Source organism: Taudactylus pleione, unplaced genomic scaffold (assembly GCF_031769625.1).
Source record: "Taudactylus pleione unplaced genomic scaffold, aTauple2 ptg000041l, whole genome shotgun sequence".
Lineage (NCBI taxonomy): Eukaryota > Metazoa > Chordata > Amphibia > Anura > Myobatrachidae > Taudactylus > Taudactylus pleione.
In genome coordinates, this window is record NW_028284443.1 from 30,967,638 (window position 1) to 30,992,608 (window position 24,971).

General features: G+C 42.8%; 1 protein-coding gene across 2 annotated transcripts in view; it reads right to left on the reverse strand.

Annotated features, from left to right (window-relative positions):
* Nucleotides 1-209: 209 nt before the first annotated feature.
* PUS7L (pseudouridine synthase 7 like) overlaps nt 210-24,971 on the reverse strand; it is a 44,113-nt gene continuing 19,351 nt past the window's right edge. For both annotated transcript variants that reach the window (XM_088456467.1, XM_088456461.1), the window contains exons 3-9: nt 15,856-16,015; nt 14,000-14,195; nt 12,050-12,148; nt 10,161-10,242; nt 5,440-5,720; nt 5,261-5,314; nt 210-707 (exon numbers count right to left, since the gene is read on the reverse strand). In XM_088456467.1, the coding sequence (XP_088312593.1) occupies nt 390-707; nt 5,261-5,314; nt 5,440-5,720; nt 10,161-10,242; nt 12,050-12,148; nt 14,000-14,195; nt 15,856-16,015 (1,190 nt within the window). In that variant the 3' untranslated portion in view covers nt 210-389. The remainder of the gene's footprint in view (nt 708-5,260; nt 5,315-5,439; nt 5,721-10,160; nt 10,243-12,049; nt 12,149-13,999; nt 14,196-15,855; nt 16,016-24,971) is intronic.

Sequence of the window (24,971 nt, forward strand, 5' to 3'; positions counted from 1 at the left end):
CTAGGGTAAAAAAAAAAAAAAAAAAAAACTCTACCTCTCTATTTTGATATCATTTTGTACTTTCTAAATTTAAACAGATTTTATTTTTATTAACCATTTGCACCCTTAAATAGTTGGATTGAAAAGCAAATTGGTCCTACTCCCCATGTCCCCTCACCAACGCTGGTAAATTTAATGTTAATAACAAGAAAAAAAACATTTCACCTGGTTAATATAATGATTTTATTTTCTCTGGAGCTAAAAAAGTTTGTATTTTACAAATTAAACCAGTTAACGTAATAACTAATCATAGTCACTTACACTGTCCTATTACTGTACACAGGTAGTTCACCTGTCAAGCATTCTTACCATAGGCAATACATCCAATAGCAAAACAAGAAAGTGGAGGATTAGAAGTTGCATTTCATCATCTCCCTGAGCAGAACAGTGGCATAACAAGAAGGATCTAATTCAAATGACAGATTTAATGATGTTTTAGTCCAATCTTCCATTTTTTGACATTGGTCTTCACCTCCAGCAATAAGTTTGTACAACAAACTGTGAGGATATTTTACTATATGCCTGTAACAGCCAGGAACATTCAACTGCAATGTGCCTATCCGAAACTTACAGGACTGCAGCCCAGCATTGGCAAGAGCTTCAATATACCACTGTCCAACCTGGTTAGTAGGATAGGTGACACTGTGTCCTGGCATTGGAAGGACTACCTAGAATCAAAAGGATTGAAAAACATAAATCCAGGACAAATCAAACAAATGATGCTCTATTCAGAAGATTAATTTAATAAAATGAAGGTGAATTGATATTCCTGGCTGAATTTCATTATTTTACAAGATTGGGCGAAAGGCGTAGCAGCAGCAGCAAAGCATACCTGGCAGAAGATGGCATCACATGAGTGGATGTGAAAGTCCCGAGATCTGCTGACATCCACTCATGTGATATCCTTGCAAATTGGATTTACTGCAGAGATTTTATTAAATACCTTAATGATGAATAATGAAAATATATTGCATGGTTATATTTTCCTTGCTTTTGTAAAAATTAATTAAATAATGCTATTTTTTATCAAAATGTGTTATGTTTAATACTAAGCATTTCTGGGCAACACTTGTTCATTGTAATACTGAGACATTTGCTTACTGGGCAAACTGAAACAGAAAAATGTAAACTGCAGTCTCCCCCATACACTACAGCAGTACAGGACACAAGGACATCCCTTATTTAGATATACTGTACAATGCAATCTGCGTAACACACAACTACAAATACCCATGTTATCTATCTATTTATTATTTCTGATCCTAATGGTGCCCACAGACATAGTGATGTGCACACGATCAGCCGATGTGTACGGTTTCCCTTGAAACTCTCCCCGGCAACTCTGCACACAATTTGGTGTCCAATCTTCATACGATCTCTCCTGCATCCAGACTTTCACAGTGCATCGTGTCCTAGATTGTCAGATCTGCCGTACAGCATGGAAGATCTGACGATGCGATATGCGACCAGCGGGGACGCACATCGCATCGTGATCGTGAGTGGGGACTCACGATTTACTCTCAATTTGGCCATATTTTTACACGATCTGTCGTTCCAACGTGTCGGAATCGGCCAGATCGGGTAAAATATCGCTGTGTGGGCAGCTTTAAACCAAGAGCCATGTTGCCATGTTACTATAATCAATACAGTACAGGTGTCTTAGTGCCTTTTCTGACTCTGTGACTCATTCCAAAATGTCACTGCTGCTAGCAGATTATATATACATACACACACACACATACACATATATATTTCTCACGCTACATAAGCTGCTGAGTAATTAGTAAACTTGAATGTTTCATGTTTTCTAACATGGATTGGAAATAACTTTGGCCCTGATTCAGAGCCGGACGCTCTGACCAGAGCGCTCGCTCTGAATCAGGGCCCACCTCCATAATTATGGAGCGTCCTCCTGGACGCTCGTATAGCTGTGGGTCACCACCCACAGCATATACGAGCGTGCAGGTTGATGGTCGCGATGGTCTTGACCATCGTGACCATCGCCACTGCGAGCCGAAGCCTGCGGTTGAGTTTCTCAACCACAAGGCCCGGAGTGATTTTGGCTCTATCAGAGCCAAAATCACTCCCACTGACATCACTAGTGATGTCAGTGGGCCGGCTTCTGACGGTAGGCGTTCCCTTGGGAACGCCCCCGTCTGGGAGGCACGCCCCCGGCAAGCCCACCAAAGGGGACGTGCTGTCAATCAACATCGACAGCACGCCCCCTTTGATCAGACACAACGAGCGAAGGAAAGTCCTTCGCTCGTCGCGTCTCGCGCATGCGCACGACGGAGCTCCCTCCGTCGTGCGCATGCGCAGTGCACACCATCGACCCACTTGCGAGCGGACAGCCGCTCGCGAATGGGTCTGAATCAGGCCCTTTGTTCTTTGAAGCGTCTCAGCATAGGGGTTGCTTCCCTGCATGGTTTGCATTACTTACAAATGTAAAATAGCACAGCATTAATATTTGGAAAAACATTTTTAGGGAAAGATTCATTTTAAAAGTAGCATAAGAAGAAAAGATAATTCGAATAGATGGGTAAAGACAAGTTATAAAGGGTATGCACTTATGGCCGCGCCTTAACCCCGTACTATCTACCTACTTCACACCACCTCTTTCAAGGGCTCATTTTTGTTTATTCACTATGGTTTACTAATAACCTGTACACATTCTCATACATGTTCGGAGTTATCACTTACTTCCTCTGTCCCTACTGCTCAGCAATCTTATTTACAGACGCACCACCTACAGGGAATATTTATCTACCCTAATGCTGGGTACACACTGACAGATACATTGGGCGACCAATTGATCGGCCAATATATCTGCTGCCCGTCGACCAGTGTCTACCCGCGATATGTCGGTGAACGTCGTCGTTCACCGACATATCGCATTGGCTGTGCTGCACAGCCAATGGACAGATATGTCTGCAGACCGCCCGTACACACACAGCGACAGCCGCGAGGAGGGGGACGGGGCACACCCCCGACTCGCCCACCGGGTCCCGCCCCCTGGCCGCCGGGACCCGAGGGCACAAGCAGATGATGGCCGTTCAGTGTGTGTATGAACGGCCATAATCTGCAGATATATCTGTCAGGTTGTTACCCACCTTAATACATTTTATCTACTCTCATTCCTCTACTATCTCACGTCATCTCCTCCGTGCACATATTTTTCCTCTTCCTCCACCTCCCACCTCTTTAACATCTCTAGCCTTCCATTCATTACTTTCCCTGCCTGTAGGTTCAAATGTTCCGCTCTTTATAACCCCATGAATGCCTAGCCTATTCTAACTTAAACTTTACTCTCACTCGCATCTCTTAGTCACTGGTCCTCTTTTTAGCCCACCTACATATTCTGGTCCCACACAATTTCCAATATCTGCTTACATTGCTCATTCCACCACGACATTTCTCAATCACCATGTATTCTCACTATAACCCCCCACTACCCCTATCCATGTGCACTCTGAAATTCTGGATCTGTCTGCAAAAAAAATGCATCTATCCACAACCTATTCATCTATCACTTCTTTAAGACTCTTTACCATTACTGATATATGACGCTCTGAATCTGCTTCCCATGCTGCTCTGTTCTATGGGGATCTTTTCTACATCCACACTCCTCATCCTGGTGCGCAACAAAGGCTTCCTACTGTCCCCTGGTTGTACCTTCCATGTCATCACCCTGGAACCATCTCTCCTTCTCTTTCTTGAAAATTCATACCATACCTCTCTTCTCTCTACTCCGCCTCTGTGTTGCTGTCACTTGTAGCCAATTTCCCAGTTCCTTGACAACTTTGTGGTCCGACTTGTGCACTTCCTTTCCACTCAACAACCCCACAGACATCCATACTGGCACTGCTGCCTCTAAACTGACACTTACACCCTCTTAGTCTATCCAAGTGGATGTTATCTCCCACCCATTGTGTTGTCCTATCACTGTGGCATCTCCAATTCGGTCTTCTCACTCTCTGCCACATCTTCCATCAAAAACTTTTTGCAAACAGCGATACCTAAATGGCCTTCAGCCAATACTCTTCACAGCCTCAATTGAAGGCTCTCTTTTTTCTACCCTCTGCTACGCCCTAATGCTACAGTCTCTTACTACAAGAGTATCGTCACTGCAGCCTTTTAAGAGGCAGCTCAAACCACTTACGTAGCCTGTCCGGCAATTCAGCTGGCACTCCAAGCAACCTCACCCACCACTACAGTGCTGCTGTACCATCAACTGCCAATGGAAGAAATCTCAGTCAGACGCTGACTTCATCTACTACAAATGTATCCTGTCTTCTTACCACACACCTACTTACACATCCTCCTTATACTAAGGTGAAGGTCTTCACACTCCAACAACCTGTCCCCTCAACCCTGTTCCTACCAAACTCCTTCATAGCATGTCCTGCAATGCTAGCTCCCCTAAGCTCACTGTCTTCAAGCACACCCCCATCTCTCCTAACCTCAAGGTATCACCATATGGGATGTCGTCAGTTTATTGACAGTGAACAGGTTGACAAACTATACTTGGACAGGACAATGCCAACATCAGTATGTCAACACGTTTGCAATGTTAAAGCACTTTAAACATGATCGTAAAGCATCAGGTTTAAAGTGATATTGTCAACACGATCAGTATGCCTTAGCTAACTAGATTACCTGAATTTGCTTCCACCTGGTATGATTGGTTCACGATCAAGGAATCTGAGGTCTATTGTTCTTTCTTAGACCCCTGAATCCCCTAGAACCTAATTTTCTTCTGACATGCTAAGTCTTCTTTTTTATATTATTTGACTCCATGTTTCCTCTGGCCTTTAATCTTGCCATAGGACGTAGCTCAGCCATTCTCTCCGCATGTCTCCCCCATTCCATTTTCTACCCCAAGTAGTAGGGCGCATTCCTGTGGTTTTTATCATTATAATTTTTTTTTCCTTCCCAATTATCTACTATTACTTCTGTATTTTATTGTCACACACCTGTAACTTTTGACCGGTTATTCTCTCATTACTATGCAAAACGTTAAATACAGAATATATTTTGAAAAATGCTTTAAAACTACGACCACATCAGCATACCGACGTGGGCATTGTCATGTTCACATATAGTATGTTATTCTTGTTTGTTTATCTTTGGTATGGTTTGTTTTCTGCAATATGTGGGCAGTTCTACCACTGTTCACCACCAATGTCAGTAATATCGGCCAGAATGCTTTAATTAATCTTACTTGATGTATCGAATATACTTTTTCTTCCTCTTCTGTAGCTGTAATGATCCGAACCTGTATTGAAAAATATAAATAAAAAATAAAAAAAAACAAGCCTGCTAGATCAGCTCATGCAGTATGTGCATTGGTCCACTTGTGTAACAATGTTACAATTAAAAAAATGGATAAATTGTACTCACTCTATCGCCTAATGAAGACTTCTCATGTGTGTCCTCAGTGCGAAGCACCAGGTCTCCTTCTACAACCTTTGAGCCATATGTGCAAATCCTGTAAGATGTGGCTTCATTCCAGACCTTACTGCAATAGGCGTGGATATAGAAGATACGCATGGCATGTGGAATACTGAGCCAGCTTCGTACACATCCTTCATCACTACACCCATACCTATTCAATGCCCGCAGCACCAGTCTTTCACGGATTTTATAACCAGGCATTAATGCAAGAGCACCTTTAGCATCTTCTGAAATAAGAAGGTTAAATAATGATTGAATTCTCAGGGTTTTGTCATTCACCATTCCCACTATAAATGAATGCTTATATTTATTATTTATTTATTACAGGTTATTTATATAGCGCGCACACATATTCCGCAGCGCTTTACAGAGAATATTTGTCCATTAACATCAGTCCCTGCCCCAGTGGAGCTTACAATCTATATTCCCTATCACATATACCCTGACAGACTAGGGTACATTTTTTGTTGGGAGCCAATTAGCCTACCAGTATATTTAAGGAGTGTAGGGCCGTAGTGGGAATCAAACCTATGGCCTCAGTGCTGAGGCAGTAACACTAACCATTACGCCGTCTGTGCTTATTTAAACTTTTCACATGTAGGGGGCCATTCAATTGTTTTCCCAGACGGCTTTGACTAATGGACAAAAGAGAAAATTGAGGTATCTGCGCTGGTGATTATATAAATATATGACACCTTGTTTATATAAAAATTAATATCATTTATTCAATAGTGAACTGCAGTTCAGTATAACATACACACATATAACAAATAATTAAAAAATGTTGCCATAAATAATGCTAACAACCAAATAAATAGGATGGTTGTTGCAAATGGATAGTATCCAATGGTTCCCAAGGGCTAATATGTAGCCAATAAACACAGTCCAGCAAATGGCAATATTGTTGCTATAAGAAGGCCCAAAATAGGGAATAAGATTCTGGCTATTCAGTGTCACAAATCGCTCACATCCCAATGTATAAAGTCCAGTGACTGCAACTCCTAACCCAAGGGCTCACAGGAGAAATATAGAGCGGCGGTGGTGTATGATATAGTCACACCGTTCAGGCGACTCCTGCCCACAATGGGATGGATAGCGAAAAATTGTGGATAAAGGTGTAACGTACCAGGTGCTGATGTATAGCCGATTGGCAACACGGGACCGGCTCCCACACTCACCGCTGGCAGAGGGACACTAGCCCGTGTGGAGGGAGCACCACAGCCAGAAAGCCCCAATAGACGGTAGAAACAAGAGGCAGCAGGTGCGTGTCCGTCCTGGCCGGCACAGAAGCCCGGCGGCTGAGCGTGATGGAGTCAGATGACCGCTGGGTAAGTTTGGGCGGCTGCCGGGAGCTGAGCACACAAAGACCCAGATGTCTCGACCGGAGAGCACAATAGGCAGTCACTCCAGTGCAATCCCTCCAGCACTTGGAGCCAAGAGTGTGTGAAGTAATCGGCAGTTCACTGGTTCCTTGACGCGTTTCTCCCCTATACAGGGGTTTTCTCAAAAGGCAAGCAGCCAGAATAGCCAGAATCTTATTCCCTATTTTGGGCCTTCTTATAGCAACAATATTGCCATTTGCTGGACTGTGTTTATTGGCTACATATTAGCCCTTGGGAACCATTGGATACTATCCATTTGCAACAACCATCCTATTTATTTGGTTGTTAGCATTATTTATGGCAACATTTTTTAATTATCTGTTATATGTGTGTATGTTATACTGAACTGCAGTTCACTATTGAATAAATTATATTAATTTTTATATAAACAAGGTGTCATATATTTATATAATCACCAGCGCAGATACCTCAATTTTCTCTTTTTTCCACATTTTGAGGGTTAATGCAGAAGCCCCTCTGGTGTCGGCTGCAGGTTTTTTTATATTAAGACAGCAACTGAACAGATAGCGCACCTATTTGTTTTTTCTTTTTGACTAATGGACGCCTGACGGAGCAATTCAATTGTTGCTCCGTTCGGGTGCAAATAAACGCCGGCAGTGTCGGACTAGGGCATGAAGGGTCCACCAGGAATATGCAATGGTAGGGGCCCATGCATAAGGGGTGTGGTCATCCACCAGAGAAGGTGTGGCCAGCCACCACAGACACTTGGCTAACCATCAGGCACATCTTGGTGTACAGTAGTTTCTATACAAGGGAACCAAGTCCCCATGTTGATCAGGGTGTACAGTAGTTTCTATACAAGGGAACCAAGTCCCCATGTTGATCAGTGGTTCTGCTCCTCCAGGTAATTGTATACAAGAAAAGAAGAAGAAAAAAAGGACTGTCTCTTGGTTGGCGCACAAAATTGAAGAATAAGTAAAATATAAATTTTAATGTATGATTATTAAAAATTCACTTTGCCTTACTTTAGTGAAATATTTCGTAAAAATTATTAAAATATGAAACACACATATAAACAAATAAATGTACATCTATAATAATTATTATTAAATGGTTTGTTATAGTCTCTGTGTCCTTATTCTGTTGTGTTTTTTTAAATATTATTAATTGAATTGTAATGTCTTCCTTATTAATATAACACCTGTACTACTTCCAACAATAAAACCTATAAGTGTGGATGGCTAAAAGTGTTGCCAATCATCCTCATACAGTGATAATAGTGATTGTATTATCTCTATATTTGATCAAACAGTATGTTCATATAAATTCCCAATATCACACTACCATCTGTTTAATATAGTGGATATTAATAACTAATTTCCACCATAATGATCACAGCGTCCTCTAATTGACCATCTAATAGAGAAACAATCTATAATTTGAGGTCTGGAACCTGACACCTAAAAGAGGAGGGTGGACCCACAGGTAGTGGGGCCCACCGGGGATTTCCCCTGTATCCCTGTTGGCCAGTCCAACCCTGGGCGCCGGCATTTCTGCACACACCCAGAGGTGGCGAGCAGAAATGTGCGATAGATCTGTGCTTTGAGTTCTTTAGACAGGTGAAGCTAAACCAGGTGCTTCTGGGCGTGCACACATGGCACCTGAGCCCTATGGGGGAAACAATTGAATTGCTCCAATGAGTGCAACAAAACAATTGAATTCCCCCCCAAAAATTATATCTTGTAATATTTCCTAATATCAATTCTGCGACTTACGTTACTTTGAATTAGTTCTCACTTAATTTTATGATTATAACACCATATATTATCGTCAGGGGATGGTGGTATATACTTTCTTTCACCACTGTCTAATTGAACCATATGGAACATACTTATGTGTGTCTATAAATTAATCAGGTCAAACATTAAAATGCTGTGAGACAGAGTATTCTCTTCGAAGTAGGACACCATCTAATCTGGTTAACAATCCCGTGACTACTCTCACTTGCAAATTTTCAAGACTTCATTGTACTTTAATATCAGAGAGGTGGGTTTCAGGTGTATTATTTCAGCACCATAAGTCCCAGAAAAACATAACAATATTGGGTCTTTATTTTGACCCAGATGGTGTCTTTTTATGTTTATTTTTATTTTATATGTCATGTTATTGTCGTCCTATATGTGAGTAAGTCCGCTTTATTTGAATATTGAATAGAAGTTATGTTTTATATTTATCTACAAAGCAATCTCAATATTGATGGATTAGTGCCCATACCAAGAGAGTACTGCCTTTCTTCTCATTTCCTTCTAATACTCCATTTTACTCTCATGGGAGCACCTCTGTGATCATATTTATCTTTCATTTCCTCTTATGATTTTTTACACATTAGTATATCCATCAATTACTCATATGTACTATTTTTCTGTACAACGTCATACAGCCAGTGCTCCAGTCTTATCCAATTACCTATAATCCTCCCAACATCGCTCTTCTACATTCAGAGCAGTTAGGTGTAAGCTTGTGTTCTTTGTTACATTCACAGCAGTTAGGTGTAAGCTTGTGTTCTTTGTTACATTCACAGCAGTTAGGTGTAAGCTTGTGTTCTTTGTTACATTCACAGCAGTTAGGTGTAAGCTTGTGTTCTTTGTTACATTCACAGCAGTTAGGTGTAAGCTTGTGTTCTTTGTTACATTCACAGCAGTTAGGTGTAAGCTTGTGTTCTTTGTTACTTAATTATTTGGTGTGTACATCCTGATTAACATAAACAGGGGCTATCAGCAATCTACGTTCATGTATTTATTTAATATATGTTTTTAAATTAAATGCTTTCCATTAAATTGCTCGGTATATAACAGCAGCAAATCAGTAGCTCTCCGTACAGAACACAAGCCCCAAGATCTGGTATACATATTAACAAGGCTCTCTTCACCTCAATAAAAACTATATATACTAACCGAAATGAAAATAATAATATTAAGATTACTATTATATACCGTTTAGGTCTTATTTACATGATTAAAAATATTCTGCACAAAACCGAAGTGTAGGGTGTATTGTAACTGTGTTGCGGTTAGTAATATCCATGGGACTCCAAATATTCCCTCCATCTGATGAACACGTGAACAGCACATAGCACTGCATGTTCAGTTTCATGTGCTTAGAAAGACTCCATGAATTAAATTACAATGATTTGTATGAATGTCCACCTTCAGCTATCTTCACTCTCCAGTAAAGTTTTAAAACAGTATTTTGAAGTTTAAAAACAGAAATGCTGGTGAGTATATTGTGATGATCAGGTAACAATTTATTCTGATTAAAACTTACCAGTTTGAAAAAAATACTTTTTTGCTTTGTTTACAGGATCATCATTGTCTTCTGGAGTGAAGAACAACTTTGTAGCATGTGCCTAAGAAAAGCAAGCATAGTACGATTAGTGAGGTGCAACAATTAGGGAAAATGGTTAATTGTCCCCATATTAGATCAGCTGGAATTTCTCTACCAATTTCATACTTTTCTATTAATTCAAGATTTGCACCATTAATAAAGGTATCCTGTCAGTAAATAAAGCATGGTCTGTATCAAATGCAATAGACGCAGTCAGGGCTAGAATGATCATATGGCTACTAAAGCCTGTTACATTAATTGTTATCTTCAAAGCAGAAGTGTGTCTGTGGGGGAGGGAGTTAGGGGTGCGACATGAATTTAGAAAACAGGGCAGTAGGGGGTGTTATATACAGAAGTAATGACGTGTAATAAGCATGCTATTATGTAAAGAGAGGGAAAATAATTGAAGAAGAGAAGTGTTATCTTACTCACTTGCCTGGAGTGAAGGTAATATGCTGCCTTTTCTACTATATCCAATACTGTCAGTGTTTCATCTATCCATATATTGCAGTAAATTGTAGGGACTGGAATCCAAAGTGTGAACAGTTGTCACCAGGCTTATAGGTAGGGAAAACATTACTCACCCCAGCATATAGAGGATCTCTCACCTAAGAATTCTCCTGGGACACCCAGGACTGCAACACATCCATGTTCTGGCATAGCTTACAGAATGGACAAATAATAACTGTGGGCTGCACGTTCTGATTCAGAGGGGCACGTAGTGGCGATGTCAGTCTGCGCACGTGTCTTGACGGTTACTGCTCTAAGACCCAGATCAAAATTGCACGCGGGGAGTTTGATTCTCAGTGGGCGTTCCTGGGAGGTAACAGTGGGGTGGCTTGCCAGACGCGGGTGTGCCGCTTACAGTGACTGCGGCAGAAGACGCATGATGTGCACTAATACAGGAGGCCATGTCCAAACTGCATGTCATAGCGCTGGTGCACTCTTTTGGTCCGATGGTGCAACGATTGTGCGTCTTAAAACAACCTGTGACGGAATAGCGCTGCAGCCAGTGGGCATCTCAGTAGGCTCAGAAACGGTTGTGGCATTAGACACAGCCACCAGGTACCTCTGAATCAGGCCCGCTGTCTGGATGTATGCTAGTGCAATTCGTATGTGCACCCTATCATGCCATCTATAGAAACACACTACAAAATATTACAACTGATGACACCAATAAGTGGTGTAAACTCAGCAGTACCCACAAAGTATATTGTCCAATAAATGATTCTATTGCTCGGTGAAAGAACCTAAGATCCAGCTCTGCCAATTGATAAAACCAGATCTCAACACCATAGATAATCAGATAATAGTACATATAAGTGATTAACTATAAAATATGTGCAGTGACAATTGTTTCAGTATTTGGTGAGCAGAGCTCCAACCTCTTGGGACCTTGCCGTGGCTGTAGGTTAGCAATGTATTACTGGGCCAGCAATCGATCAAGTGGGAATCCTTCATTTACAAACTAAGAACACAAATCTTGTGCCCTTACAAATTTTCATGGCTGGAAAAAACGTTAGGATTTATGATACAAACGGCTTAGTAGGATGCACACAGGATACAGATCACCCGTCTTCTATTAGGTTTTCAATGAGCACTAAAGTGTGTACGTAAGTGCAACAAACAAACTGCAGACACGATCACAATTGTCAATACACATGTTTTATAATTATCCATATAAATCTACCATGCATTTGATCTAATGTGGATCCTTCTGATTTTTCTTTTACATATTTCAAATCATTTAATAATACTAATGGTCAGATACTATACTTTGTTTGCCAAACCACAGATACAGAGATAGTACACTAATCCAGGACACCCACCATTTCTTCTTTCAGTAAAGCCAATCCAATTTCAGGGGATTGCATGTTCTGCCCCTTCCCGAATCGTTGGGGTCCATAATAGTTTAGAAAACCCCTGTTCTAAAATGACACATGGAGACATGAAAGGACTACGGACACAGATAGATCCCCGTTCTCCTATACACACACACACAAGTAAACGTAACAATCATTGCAAAATCTTCAATTACAAATGCATCACAATAGAAACTGTTACTGGTACTATAAAGGTGGCAATAATATTAGCATCAATTTCCTTTTCATGTAGAAAGAGCATATATATTATAAACAGAAATATAAGAAAGGGTACTTTGTAAAGGCTACAATGAAAGTTATATCATGTGCATTCTTTTTTAGGAATAGTATCTTCTAAGTCACAAAAATGCATGCAACATGGGTTCTACATAGATCACACACTGTCCCTGCACCTGGATTAAGGAGTATGATGGAATTGCTGGCTAGCAAATCAAACTCCAGAGCCAAACAAACCTGTTATTAAGAGTTTGTCATTTGGGACCAGGGCTCCCATTCTCCTGGTTTCTCATGCACCTTACATTTGAGCAGCTCATTATAGGTGTGCGCACCAGGATGACTATTAACTTTAGTGATGCTCCTGCATAAATTCTCCCAGTGATATGATCTCACTTGGCTCTTTAGTTACGTTAGATTAGCTGTACCTTGCGCAGGGCACCAGGATGACTATTAACTTTAGTGATGCTCCTGCATAAATTCTCCTAGTGATATGATCTCACTTGGCTCTTTAGTTACGTTAGATTAGCTGTACCTTGCCTAATAGCTAAAAACAGTTTCTCTAGCTTTTGTGTCCTGTAGTTTGACTTCCTGTTGCTGACAATCACTTTCACTTATTTGCTCCACTCGCTGACCATGGATTGTTATAGCGATTCTCAATCTGTGCGGACTACCCCAACCTTAACTTGTGAATCCTAAGGAAAAGCAGTGGAGGCATTACACTTGATCAGTAACAGCAACAGGCTTCCCCCTGACAAATGTAATCTCACAATCCTAAACCCTCACAGATTGTACACAGTACTTTTATATACACTATGTAGACAAAAGTGGTTGGATACCCCCACACAAGCGAAATGCACACCAGTTCCAAATGGCTACTAATGTGGCGGTTTCGACAAGAACACTTTGTAGGGAGGCCCATGCACTTGCAGTTCTCCGTAAACAACAAATGTTTTTATCAGGACGACAATGCCACCTGTCATATTTCCATGGTGACGCTGGACTGGTATACAGAAAATTTGGCAACCCGGATGGACTAGCCAGCTAAGAGTCCAGATCTTAACCCCACTGAGAACCTCTGGTAGCAATTGGAGTGACAGGTGCATTCTAGGCCATCTCGACCTTCTTCAGTGTCACAGTTGGTCACTGTACTTAAGGCAGAATGGCAAAACATACCACCTGCTGTAGTCCAGGAACTTGTGGACAGTTTGCCAAGAAGGGTGTCTGCAGTAATCACTGAATGTGATGGACCTACAAAGTACTGATGGCAATACAATCTTGTTGATCTATTTGGTGTCAGTGTCCAATCACTTTTGTCTGCATAGTGTAGTATATGTAGTTGGCTATTCCATTATTGGACAGTAATGTATTCTTACCAGTTATACTGGTCAATCATAGGTTAGTCTACAGTTCATAACTTAAATTGCCCTCACAACTGATCGAATACTGTGGTGTATGTGAAATCACAAATACACTTAAGTGATTGGAAGATGAGTGCTATCAATCTGTTGAGTAATTCTGCATATCCCGTACCCAGATATCTTATATATGCTGCTGAGTGGAGCATAGGGGTGCTTTAGTTTCCTTCTTACACATACACAGGGCACCAAATAAATAAAGGCGAGCAGCAGAACTTTCTGAAGAGAAAAATATCCAAGATAACCCCGGAGAGGGAGCACATACCGTGACATTATGAACTGCCTCATCAATGCTCTTCTGCAAATCTTCAGAGGTACCACCACCGTGATTTCTAACATCCCTCACAATAATCAGGAAATGGTTCCCAGCCATCTGACCCAGATGCAGGTGCTGGTTTGCAGGATGTACATTATGTATTTTCAGCCCTTTTTTTTCAAGTGAGCTTTCAACCTCGTGCAATCTAAAGAGAGGATTAAAAAAACAAAAAAATGTATTGGTCATTTTTATTACATAGGGTGGGGTGTATCCATCTAGAAATTAGATTGTAATACATCACACCCCTTTTCGCCTGCATAGCAGCACATTATGTCGCCGTTATGCAGGTACACTTAACTGTCGGGACTGCTCTTCTGGTATAGAGCTAAAATGTGGCGAAATATAAAATAAGGTATTGAGAAAAAGAATGAAAATGAGTGTAATAAAATGTATTCTGCACAAACTATGGTCGCTGTCTTTTTGTCGTTCTTGTAATGATATGAATTATAATGGCATGATAGCCTGATTCTAATGATGTGCTTACTCACTGCCTTCAATTTACCAATTGTCAGTGTTATTTAAGCAATGGTCTCAGTTTATACACAGAGTTTCAGTTGCCCTCCAGGAAACGGTTACAGTGATGTGTCAGTTGTTAGACACTTTTGTAGCAGAATATTATATTGTAACAATTTTCATAACACATTCTAATGGCCCAGGAGGGTGGAGTGGAATGTTGCCATAAAAGACGAATGTTAAATAGTTTCAAAGCCAGAAAATACTTAGTGGTCCTATAACCCAGTCTCTTGCATAGCCATTGTATTCAATATCTTATTTATAAAACATCCTTCTCCAAATTTATTTTCTTTAACGCAAACTATATTACCATGTGAATGTTACATAAATTATGACCCATATAATGGGGAAATCAGCCTGACACCCCCCAAAAGATGCACTAACATTGGGGATCATGGTAGATGCCCCCGAATAGCCCTGCTGAAGGTATTTGGGGTACTTAAATGCTCTCAGCTGCTAATTAGCGTCTTTGCACAAGTGGTGAAGAATAGTATTTAGCAGTTTTTTTGGTGAAAATAAGTAGTCCCAGCAAATTTAGGGTACCTGAAAATGGGTGCAAGCATGGTTAAAATTCGCAAAAGTGTGGTTTTAGAAAACGTGAAAGAGGCACCTTCGGCAAGCACCTGCAATGAAAAAAAACACCCCCACACCCAAAGTCTATTTCGCTAGTTTTTAAGTTTGTACCCCAACATTGAACTTTTTCACCCCCTTTTCAAAGTCACTGTTTGGGGTGTTCTTTAGAAAAAAAATTGATTTTGATGCAGTTTACCTTTTGGGGCCTGTCCTAAGGGTGCAGGATGGTTTCTCCACCTTTGCACCCCAAAACCGCAATTCTGCACTTTTTTTTTACTGCTATTCAGAAGCGAAACTTTTCCACCAAGTTCATTGCATTGAGTTTCCGCACCGGCGAAAAAGGTCGGTTTGAATACGGGGATAAGTTTTCGCCTGGCGAAATTATGTCACCGGCGAAACTTTTTCGCCGAAAATGGCTTTTCGCACCTAATTGAATACGGCCCTTAGTTTTAAACTGTAATTCATTTTCTAGCAGGACACTTAATACAAGACTGCATACTGAAAACCATGAGATGTGGAGGTTATTCATCTTCAGACTAAAAATAAATGAGTGTAGGGTTGTTCACTTGTACAATTTCAAGAATTATGTAAATAAAAAAAATATATTTAAATATATAAATTGAAAACAATAAACAGTATTGCATATAGACTATACATTTTTAGTAACTATTGGTTTTCAGAAATATAAGAAACATAGCAGAAAAAGACAAATATTTCACCTCTGAGGAGTCACTTTCTTTACAACCATAGACTGATAAGTGATGGCTTTCTTATCTTTAATTCCAGCATAACTAAAGTCTGAGGGTAACACACCAAGTGAGGAGGAGAGGTAGCTGATTGCTTCCAGTGTTTCCAGGTTCTCTTTCTCAAGGGTAAATGCTAAAACAAAGACAATATAATTTCTGATGAGAAAATGTTGTTAAATAGCCAATATAATGTTAAAAAGGAAAAATAGATAAAAATTAAAATCACATGTTTTATCTAAATACATATTGAAAAAATTATTTATTTTCCAGTTCATCTGACGAACAATCAGATTTGTGGCCAATGATAGGGTTCCACTGATCCATCATAAAGTGCCGATTTCTGGACTTCCCCAGTGAAATCTGTTTTTGGCTCACACGTGGTGGATTATTTTCTCACACATTAATCATAGTAACAATAGCTTTATTACAGCACTGCATAACTCTAGATGGTTATTAGTAACTTACAGTATTTGAGCCCTCTACCTTTCAGGAATCTACTACAGGGTGTTTCACTTGATATTGGCCCCAAACTTTTTCTTATAACTTTTAAAGTAATTGACGTATTTTAGTGAAATTTGCCCCACCTTGTGCCTGTGTGATACGGAACGATATGAACTGGTACACAGCTGAACAACGCGTATTTATTGTCCAGACGTACTGGAAAACTGAGTAAATTAAGGTTCATATCGGAACGTAACAAACAGTCACCTTTAATGTGGAAACCGCAGTACACAAAACCACTGTCAGAAGCAGGAATACCTACTGACTACCAGTGGTGGCTCCAGAGGTGGGGCTGCAGCACACTTCAAATAGGGGAACCACACCAACTGCCAGTGAGGGGCAGGGCAGGGCTTCCTGCTAAAACAGTCTAGCGGGAACACAACTCGACTCACCGGTCTAGGACCACAAACAATAGTCACCCCTGTGCCTAGAAGCAGTCCCACTAATTAAATGTCAGGCTTCAGTTTCAGGTGTCTGTATGTAATCAACGGCCATCAAATTTCAGAATTAGATCTGAACATTGCACATGCCTTTGCTCTGCTAAACCTGGGAGATCTGGATATTAATTTTTACCTTCATGTAGAATTCTGCACACCCTGACACAGGATATAGAGTGAGAAAAATACAAAAAAAACACTGATAGACATATATATCCGCACACCATTCATGTATGCAAAGTTATTACATTTGAACTTTTGTATTTACACATTTTTTAATATCATGTTTTTGTATCTTTATCTCATAGGATTACGTTGACGCATACAAACTTCACCCTCCTCAGAAAACTCCTCCCACCATTCCTTCCCACACTCCCCTGAACCCGCCTCCTCCCACCATTCCTCCCCACACTCCCCTGAACCCACCTTCTTCCACCATTCCTCCCCACACTCCCCTGAACCCACCTTCTTCCACCATTCCTCCCCATTCCCCTGAACCCGCCTCCTCCCACCATTCCTCCCCACATTCCCCTGAACCTGCCTACTCCCACCATTCCTCCCCACACTCCCCTGAACCCGCCTCCTCCCACCATTCCTCCCCACACTCTCCGGAACCCGCCTCCTCACTCCACTCCTCTGGGAGTTCGCATTGGGCCACATCATCCCAAGAGTGACCGGGCCCAGTTGAGGAAGAACCTGTTGCTGAAAGTACATTGACACACATATGCTATACATTAGTTCATCTACAATACCTGCTCTGATCCCTCCCATGGCGCTGTCAGCAGAATCACCCATATGTTTCTATGGTGTAAGCGTTGATGCCTCCTCAGAAAACTCCTCCCACCATTCCTTCCCACACTCCCCTGAACCCGCCTCCTCCCACCATTCCTCCCCACACTCCCCTGAACCCACCTTCTTCCACCATTCCTCCCCACACTCCCCTGAACCCGCCTCCTCCCACCATTCCTCCCCACACTCCCCTGAACCCGCCTCCTCCCACCATTCCTCCCCACATTCCCCTGAACCCGCCTCCTCCCACCATTCCTCCCCACATTCCCCTGAACCCGCCTCCTCCCACCATTCCTCCCCACACTCCCCTGAACCCACCTTCTTCCACCATTCCCCCCCACATTCTCCTGAACCCGCCTCCTCCCACCATTCCTCCCCACACTCCCCTGAACCCGCCTCCTCCCACCATTCCTCCCCACACTCCCCTGAACCCACCTTCTTCCACCATTCCTCCCCACATTCCCCTGAACCCGCCTCCTCCCATCATTCCTCCCCACATTCCCCTGAACCTGCCTACTCCCACCATTCCTCCCCACACTCCCCTGAACCCGCCTCCTCCCACCATTCCTCCCCACACTCTCCGGAACCCGCCTCCTCACTCCACTCCTCTGGGAGTTCGCATTGGGCCACATCATCCCAAGAGGGACCGGGCCCAGTTGAGGAAGAACCTGTTGCTGAAAGTACATTGACACACATATGCTATACATTAGTTCATCTACAATACCTGCTCTGATCCCTCCCATGGCGCTGTCAGCAGAATCACCCATATGTTTCTATGGTGTAAGCGTTGATGCCACATGTCACAGATGCCAAATGCCCATACATGCCGACATTTCACTCCCTTCTTCTGGGAGGGAGCTGTCGGGCTTTCTCGGCAGGGGGCGGGTCTCGGTGAAAAGGGGGTGTGGCCTGGCGGTGACAATCATTTTGGGGCAGAACATGGGGGCGTGACATCGCGATCGCGTCATCGCGGCTCCGTCCCCCACTTCACAATGCCATTATTAATGGCATTGTGCGGCAGGGGGCAGGCCACGATGACGCGATTCAGCGCGAATCACGTCACCGGCCCCTCCGCAGCCGGGATTTTTATAGTAAATGCAGGGGGTCGCTGGTGCCCGGGAGGCTTGCCTGCCTTCCCGGGAGGTCGGGAGCGGCACCCGATTTTCGGGAGGCTCCCTACCAAATCAGGAGGGTAGCCAAGTATGCAAATGCCCCAATAGCCAGAATGCAATGTATTCAAAATGTAGGCCCCTGCAGCTAATGCCATCTGAACGCAGCATTAACCACAGTAGCCTACGTGCTACACTGTGCTCTATTAGCCGGCGAAGGGATACACCAAAAAACATCCATGGCTATGGTGGGTGGGTGATGTTTTAAACTGCTATGATTGACTAACATAATTAAAACAAAATCATTTTTTTTATTATTTACGTTTCACTGGAACTGCAGGAGACATGGCGGGATGTGCTCCGAAGGGAGCTGAACGTGGTGGGGACAGCTGTCCAAACTATTGCAGAGGCAATCACCCGCATGCAAAGGGCACTTTAATTGTTTGGGGGGGTTTTGATTAAAATTTGTTTAAAAAAAAAAAAAAAAAAAAAGTGTGTTTTTATTATATGTTAACATATTCCATTAGTTAAATGGGGAAAAAAAAAAAACAATATAATAGATTATATATATCTATGTAGCCTATATGTGTGAGAGAGAGGATATATATATATATATATATATATATATATACAGATATATAGATAGATATCTATATAGATAAGAGTGCGTGTGTGTTCAAAATTAGACATTCTTTATTAAAAAAAAAACAGTAAACAGATCAAAGGTGCAATTATTCAATGATTACATACGCATAGTGTGCAATCAAAAACTGCACATCAAAAGATCAGATGGGAACACACGACTCTAGCAAGTGATCTCGATGGGCTTGCAGGGCGACGGCTACTTCCATCGATCTCAGAGGTAAAGTGATCGCACACCGGTACAAGTAATGATCCAGCGTAGTCCGGTGGGTGTGTTTCAGTTTGTGTGGGTGTTCTTTGGTCTTGCAATCTACTTTGAAAGAGCGCGAACATTTTGCATATTGACGCTCATTACGGCTGCGCACTTTCTCAATTTTGCAAAAGTGTCTGAATTGGCCCATAATGTGATACCACGGGTAATCAAAAACATACAGCAAAAACATACAATTTAGATCTGATGAAAAGTACATGAAAGGCACTTTCCATGTGATTAACAACCAGATATACAGTACCTGTAGATATATCAGGTTGCTAATCAGATGGAATTTGTTTCTGTTATACTGCTCTGATATGTGAATGATAAACCTGAAAACCTGGTACTGCATCAGGCTGTTGGATTATACCATTTGTGATATTGCATCAGGCTGTTGAACGAGTACTAACTGATATTACACTATATATGCTCATAAATATATCAGGCTGCCAGTTAGATGGAAATTCTATGTTATTTTTTATACTGATCTGATATGTGAACGATAAGCCTGTTATACTGCTGATATATGAATGATAAACCTGAAAACTTGGAACTGCATCAGGCGTTCGGATTATACCACCTGTGATATTGCATCAGGCTGCAGCATGAATACTAAAGGTGCATACAATTACACACGCAACGATTTTGTAACGATTATCTGTCAGTTTTTCCCTTGAAAAAGTGAACAAAAATCGTTTACAAAAATCGTTGGTTACTAAATTAATGAACGATTTTGTGAACGATTTTCATGAATAATGAACGATTTTTTAATCATGCATACAGTGAATGGACATCGTTCAATGTTAATTCTGTACAACATGAACGATTTTTTGAGCGAAAATCGTTTGTTGGACAGTCAGACTGGACGATAAACTACAAAATCGTTCATCGTTCACCTTAAAAAGATGAACGATTTTATAAATGATTTAACGATAACGACGTCGTTATAGTTAAATCGTTCAAAAAATCGTTGTTTGTACGCACCTTAAGGCCTCTCTGTATGTCTTCTTGATCACCAAAAAACTTATATGTAAATTTTGTTATTTCTATTTTAATGAATATCTAATAAAAATGTTATTTTAGATAGTATTATAAATATATAAATAAGAGTGCCCCTAAAAAGAGGTTTTTCCTTTTTGTTTTGCTTTCTTGTCAAAACCTACCTGTATAGTCTGAAATATAAACCCTGGGGAGCACCACCAAAACAACATAAGTTATAATTGATATTGATTCATTTGATTTTGCTATAGTTACAGTTATTCGTTACTTTAGAGTTTGGTGCAGGATCATCCCTTTCCCTTTCTATAGGATTTTATTGTTGAAAGATGCCAATTAGGAGAGGGGTATGTCAAAGGCATAACATGTGCCAATGACCATGGTGAAGATTATAATCAAATCAGTGGATAAAATGTGGCACAATAGAGATATTGCCAAAATGAGGACATACCTCCAAAGATGATGACAGGACAAGGAGAAAACTCATCAGGGAGGCTATCGGGAGGCATACGGAAACATAAAAAAACCTGCATATATTTCTGGCAGGAAATGGTCACTACCAGCATGTGACAACAATCTTTTGCACTTGCCTGGGTTATGGGGTAGGTTGGCAGGATGGAAACCATTTCTAAAACAGGGGTGGGGAAACTTTTTTCTGCCGATGGACATTTTGATATATACAACATTATTCGTGGCCTGGCTCGCAGCATCTCTAGATGCTGTGTAACCGATAGCAGCCTAGGCTAGGTACATACCGTAGGGAGACACCGGTCGTTAGCGCAAGCGCATGCATACCGACAGCAGGCCCGGACCATCATCAGGAAGAAGATGCCGACATAGGACATCTAAAGACAGATGAGGCCTCATCTACTTTAAAGGACTTCCGTTTTTGACTTTTCAATTCAGCTCAACGGACCAGCGATTTTAGTAAGGGACAGGGACGCCTGCCCTTACAGACTCTGCCCACTTGTACCTCTTTAACTCTGCCATCACTCTCTCATATTTACACATCACTTTTGGTTGCAACCGCATGCACTATCTGTGACCCCCTGATAATCTTTGCCACATCATTAAAATTTTATTCAGTTTGTATACACTCATTAAACACCACTTACTGTGATATCCATTTATTTATGATTATTATTGCTACAACACAGGCACAGGTCTACTTTGTTGTATGTTCACACATACAATTCCCTATTTACATTGACAGTGAGAAACAAGGGGCATCTCTCTAGTACCTTGCTGCGCGCCCTTTTAGAATAGTAACACCAAGTGAGCGCTAGGTGCATACCCATCTAGACTGGTTACATATTTGATACAATTATTCGTGGCCTGGTGAAGGCCACTCCCCCTCCGTGTGATGTCACACGGGGGCAGGGGCACAATCACCGATGATTGCAGCAATGCCAGGAGCATCCTGAGGATGCTCCGGGAAGCTGTAAGGGCAGCAGTGTGACCATCTGAAGTGTCCTAAGGACGCTCCAGGCAGCACTGCTGTATAGATTCTGGCTGCAGGGTGCCATTCTAGGCACTCTACTAGCCAGATGAGGTTAGCAGAAAAAAGCGCAGAGGGCCAGATCAAATGATTTTGCGGGCCTTATACAGCCCCCAGGACTGAGGTTCCCCATTCCTGACCTAAAACACCACCATGCCTAGTGGTGCACACAGGGGGGTGAGCACCCAGAAACCATCCAACAGAATTGGCTGTAGATGGTTGGCCGCGATTGGAACCAATTTGAGGGTCCACAGAGAGGACAGGGCTTATATGACACAAATTCCATTAGAATCAATTAATTTTGATCCCACTCGATATACCAGCGAATCAAGGAATTTTACCACAAGGGGGCGGGGCCAGCTGCCTCCTTATTTGTGCCATGGATTAGCCTTCACAGCTCAGTGCTCACGCCAGCCCCTCCCCCAATTGAGCGCACAATACAGGGTCACGGAGAGGGGCTGGTCTGCTTCCAGGCAGGCATTCCCATATTGTAGCTGGAAAGTTCATGCACTGCACCTCCCCAACGGCCAACTCTCACTAACTATGTGTGTTGAGCTCTTCCAATTGGGGCTCAGCACACAATGCTCCAATGAGATTGTTTTGGTGATCAAATGGGAAGATTGTGGGCACTGAGTGGGATGTGGGAGCCACATAACTGCTCAAACCTCAGTTGCATAGACTGTATGTGTGTATTCCAATGAGCACACAATTCTGTGAATTAGCAGCTCCACCATTTTGAGAGTGACAACAATCTCTTTCTGTGAGAGTGCTGAATCTGCAGTTAACCACAGGGTGTGATGGCATACCATATCTGTATTGCACAAGGAACACGTCCATTAAAGCGTCAGCCTTAATGATCGTAATTTCATTGCTTTTTCAAGTTTGAGTGGCAGAAAATCAATAGGTTTTGTGAATTTTCAGATCATGTCTAACCAGCCTTAATGGGACATGTGAAACAGGAAGGTTTTTTGTCTATGGAATTTCATAGCTTTTTTAAAATTTATTAAATATTAGGGTTTGGATGAGCAAAACGGGCCACCTGCAAGGGAGAAGGGCAACAAAATGGTACACTAACACAGGTGGAAGAGGGGACAGTACACAGGAGGTTGGTTTGGGAGGTGCAGACTGCAAGACAGCTGTAGGCATGTGGGGTAGCGGCAGCAGCGGTGGTGCAGAGCAGTGACAGCGGTGCAGTGCAAAGGGGGCATCAGTGGCGACAGAGGACTCACTGATAGTGTGTACGCACCTGAGAAAATCAAATCAATAAGTCACAGATGCACAAATGCAGCAGTGAGATCCATCTACGCATCTGTTAAAAATTGAATGTGTAAAAAAAAAAAAAAAAGTGTAGCCCCGCCCACTAGAAGACAACCAGCACCGGGCTTTGGAGCCCCAGTACTGGTTGTGCTACATACAGGGGACAAACGACACAGGGGTACCCCGTATGAAGCACAACCAGCACCAGGCTTTTGAGAACCAGTCCTGGTTGCCAAAATATGGGGGACAAATGACGTAGGGGTCCCCCGTATTCAGTGCAACCAGTCGGTCCTGGTTCTGGAAATACATGGGGAAAAATGCATAGGGGCCACCCTGTATTTCACAGAGGCAGCACCCCCCTCCAGGGGGGTGATGCCACAGCCAGGGAAGCCCTTTCACCGGGCCCCCCAGCCGAAGCATCACCCCTGACTGCTAGTCAGCACAGGGATCCCAGGGGAGTTGGGGACCTCCCCATTAAAGTGGTCCCCCCTCTCCAGGGCTCCCCAGGCCCAGGCTGATAGCCCGGGGCTATCCCCAGCACCCCTGGGCAGTGGGTGCTGCGCTGATTTGTGTTGTGTATGAATATATAAATATTGTCTCTTTTGCAGTAGTACTACAGGTCCCAGCAGGCATCCCCCGCATACTGGCACTTGGAAAACCACAAGTACCAGCAGGCAGGGCACTAAGGACCTGCTGGTACCTATAGTACCCCTGCAAAAGAAAATGTAAATAAAACAGACACCGTTTTTTAAAATATTTTATTTAGCGGGACCTTCACCTGGGGGGCGGCAACCATAATCTCTTTTACATGGCTGCCGCTCCCCCAGGACTTCTATGGCGTCTTCACCTGGAGGGTGACTGCCTTTAAGCTCTTTTTCCTGGCCATCGCCCATCCAGGGCTTCCGCGGCGTCTTCTGTCTTCAGTAGCTCTTCTCTGCTGCCTCCCCACCGCCGACTGAGTGCATGGCAATTCGCACTGGCAGTATTTAAGCAAGCCGAGGAGGCGGGGCAATGACGTTGCGAGCCGTGATTGGCTCACAGCGGCCATCTTTGAAATTAAAAAATGGCGCTGAGGCGCCATTTGTGAAAAGGGCACACTCGGTTCTCACCATTGAAGTCAATGGTGAGAACAGCTCATTGGGTGAGAGTGGCGGAAGGCTCACCTTTTTTTATTTTTTTTTTGCCAAGACCCTGGATTGTGTGAAGAGGACCTGATCCAGGCATAGGAGGAGGGAAGTATGGAAATTTGGAATCGGTATGAAATACCGCCGGCCGCATGCAGCCCAACAGATGGACAGATCCCGGCAGCGGCAGGCCGACAGCGCTGGAATTCTCGATCGTCCCAGAGAAGTATATACTAACCTAACCCTAACCCTCCTTAGGGGTGCCTAACTCTAACCTCCCCCCCAAGTGCCTAACCCTAATCCCCCCTGTAAGTGCCTAACCCTAACCCCCCCCCCTTCCCCGCTGCCTAAACCTGTCCCCCGGGGGGGTGCCTATAGTTAACCCTCCCTCCCCCTAGCCTAACCCTAACCCTCCCGGGAGGGTGCCTAACCCCAAGTCCCCCCCGGGAGCCCTAAACCTAACCCTCCTCGCTCGCGACGCCC